At 38.0% G+C, this 2,627-nt stretch overlaps 1 protein-coding gene across 2 annotated transcripts in view; it reads right to left on the bottom strand.

The window, feature by feature from the left end:
• Positions 1-1,095: 1,095 nt before the first annotated feature.
• The window catches only part of msi2a (musashi RNA-binding protein 2a), a 209,642-nt gene continuing 208,110 nt past the window's right edge, over positions 1,096-2,627 (bottom strand). For both annotated transcript variants that reach the window (XM_016553727.1, XM_016553726.1), the window contains 2 exons: positions 1,782-1,858; positions 1,096-1,689 (listed from right to left, as the gene is read on the bottom strand). In XM_016553727.1, the coding sequence (XP_016409213.1) occupies positions 1,817-1,858 (42 nt within the window). In that variant the 3' untranslated portion in view covers positions 1,096-1,689; positions 1,782-1,816. The remainder of the gene's footprint in view (positions 1,690-1,781; positions 1,859-2,627) is intronic.

Below are 2,627 nucleotides of genomic sequence, written 5' to 3' on the forward strand. Positions count from 1 at the left end.
TTTAGTGCGTTTGCCTTCGGCCACCAGACTACACCAAATAAAACAAAAGTCATTAAAAACAAAACAGTTTACATCTTCAGCAGGAAAAAAAAAAGACACATTTACATCAGAATATACATATCAGCTCATTTAACATTAAAAATCTGCATTTTATATATATATGCGTTTGACCTAAAACAGCTTTTCAACTTGAAAGAAATCAGCAGCTCCGGGTTTCAGGTCAACTATTTTTTTTCAGTGTCTTCAACTGGCTGTATATTTAAAATACGTCAATATTTCAGATAAAAGGTTCGCTATGTCCTTGAAATGAAATCTTGAGCGCACCAGTAATAGATTGCTTTTCGTTTGGCTTCTTCTCGACCTGCGTTCTGGATGCCAGCGGCAGAAAAATAAAAGCAAAATTCACTGAACAATTTTTCATACATCAAATCTCTGTAAGGTCACTCGTGACAGCTAGCATGTGCAAGAAGAAAACCGTCGTTCTTTTTGTACACAGTGCAAAGCTTCCTCCGTACACTTGAGCTGCTCTGAATAAATTAAATCTCACAGGACTGAGGTATGATTCATTAAAAATGTTTGCCGCCTTAAGCCAAAAGAGAAATAAACCGTTTCATTCACGTACAGTCCACGACAGGTTCCAAGAGGAACGTCCTCTATTAGACAACATTAACAACAGACAACACAGTAAGTTTCTTTTTTTTCTCAGGAGTGTAAAAGTGTCAGAATGTGCAGAACACAAGAAAAAGTCCTTTCGTTGATCACTACACAGTGTGCTTTGGACGGGAGTGGTGTTTTGGAAACTCCACGGCGAACGAGGAAAGTTTTCGCTCCTGTTATCATGAGTATGCTGGTATTACACCTGTAAAATGATTCAGCTCATGTGTATACAATATTTAAGAAATCAATGTATTACTTTTTTCACCGTCATACTGTCAATTACTTTAATTTCACCCTGATTTTTTCTCGAAACACCATCAGAAAAATATGCCTGAACTGATTATATGCAGTGAAGTATATTTACATTTCTTTCTCTTATATTTGAAATCACCATGTTTTCATTGGGGGAAAAAAAGTTACAGTACACATTTTTTTTCGCTCTAAATGACAACAACAACAACACACAGATAGATAGATATATATAGATATATAAAAAGGACCATAAAAATATTGGAGTCCTCTCCCTCTGTATTGCCCAAAAATAAGTTATGATCAACAATGAGACGTCACAATTAAAAACGGCTACTAAGATGATTTTCTTTTTTCCAATAGATGAATGACATGGTGTCTTTCAGCACGGTGTCTGTCCATATGTGCAAAAATAAAGTTAACTTGCACCAAAATCGAGGGGAAAAAACTCAAAATTGTGACAATCGCTAACTGAATAATTCACTCATCTAAGTATGTTTGTCTAAAAGCCGAAGTCATTTAAAAAGCATACAGAAAGAAAAAAGCGTGTGGAAAAGAAAAATGGGAAGGAGTCCTGCAGTGACAGGAGGGTTGGATAACAGTTACAGCAGTTGTGATGTTTGTTTTCTGAGATGATCGTATTTTTCTTGTCCTCTGTGTTTGGTTTCACCCCTCTTGTCCATTCACCAATCAGAACCTGTAGTGCTTGAAGTCTTTATGACATCAACTGTACACGAACTAATCAGAGACTCCGGCCCTTTTTCCAGGGCCTCCCGATGAACTCTGGTGAATCAAAACCAATAGGAGTCTTGTTGAAATTATGAAAGGAACAGCATAAAAAAAGAGAGAATCAGAATGAGAAAAAACATGCATACCTCCAATGAGATTGTGCCGCATCTCCGGTTAGCTTTCAGTGGTATCCATTTGTAAATGCTGTGGCGATCAAAGGACCCTAAAAGATCATGAGTAAGATGTTGAGCACAATTATTGAAGCTGTATGAAGAAAACAGTGATTCTAACACACTGACAGATTCAGACAGAATAATTTACACGTTTCTCTTTTATGAAGAGTCTGAGATTGATTCTTCTCTCATGTACAGAATCAAGAATTCCACTTCCAACAGAACATTTATTCACAAATGATACTGATAAATGTGCCAATGAAATCTGTGCTCTGACTGTCAGTGACAGCAGACCCGCTCAGGAAAAAGCATGGCTAGCTGGGCAGCAGCAGATGTTTTGGATGCTGTTTGTCCCTGGCAGGATTCTTAATTAGTCCAAGCAGAAAACCACTGTGCAGGCTTCCTAAAAATATCAACCAATGAATTTCTGTCATTTAGAAGATTTTCTTGTTGGCATTACACGGATTAACAGGAGCTTTTACTATATGTGATGTCATAGACCCCATTCTCATTCAGGAGCTCCGGCCTTCAGTATGTGCAAATCTCCGTTTATCTTCAGAGGTTTGATTCTTCCGTTTCAATTATTCTGCTACAAATATAGCTGCATCAGAGCAACTAGGAGGCCTCCAAGTAGGCCTGGGCGATAAAACGGTATCGATATTTATCGACGGTACACCTTCTTCGATAACGATAGAAATTTTTTTCGATATGGCGCGCGATATAGGCACATGCTATGAGTGACGCAGACAGCACACACAAACACGAGTGCTGTGCCTGCCTGTGATGAGGAGATTGTGAATAAAAAAATGAATATTAGTC

Source organism: Sinocyclocheilus rhinocerous, unplaced genomic scaffold, assembly GCF_001515625.1.
Source record: "Sinocyclocheilus rhinocerous isolate Xijiao unplaced genomic scaffold, SAMN03320098_v1.1 scaffold1307, whole genome shotgun sequence".
Lineage (NCBI taxonomy): Eukaryota > Metazoa > Chordata > Actinopteri > Cypriniformes > Cyprinidae > Sinocyclocheilus > Sinocyclocheilus rhinocerous.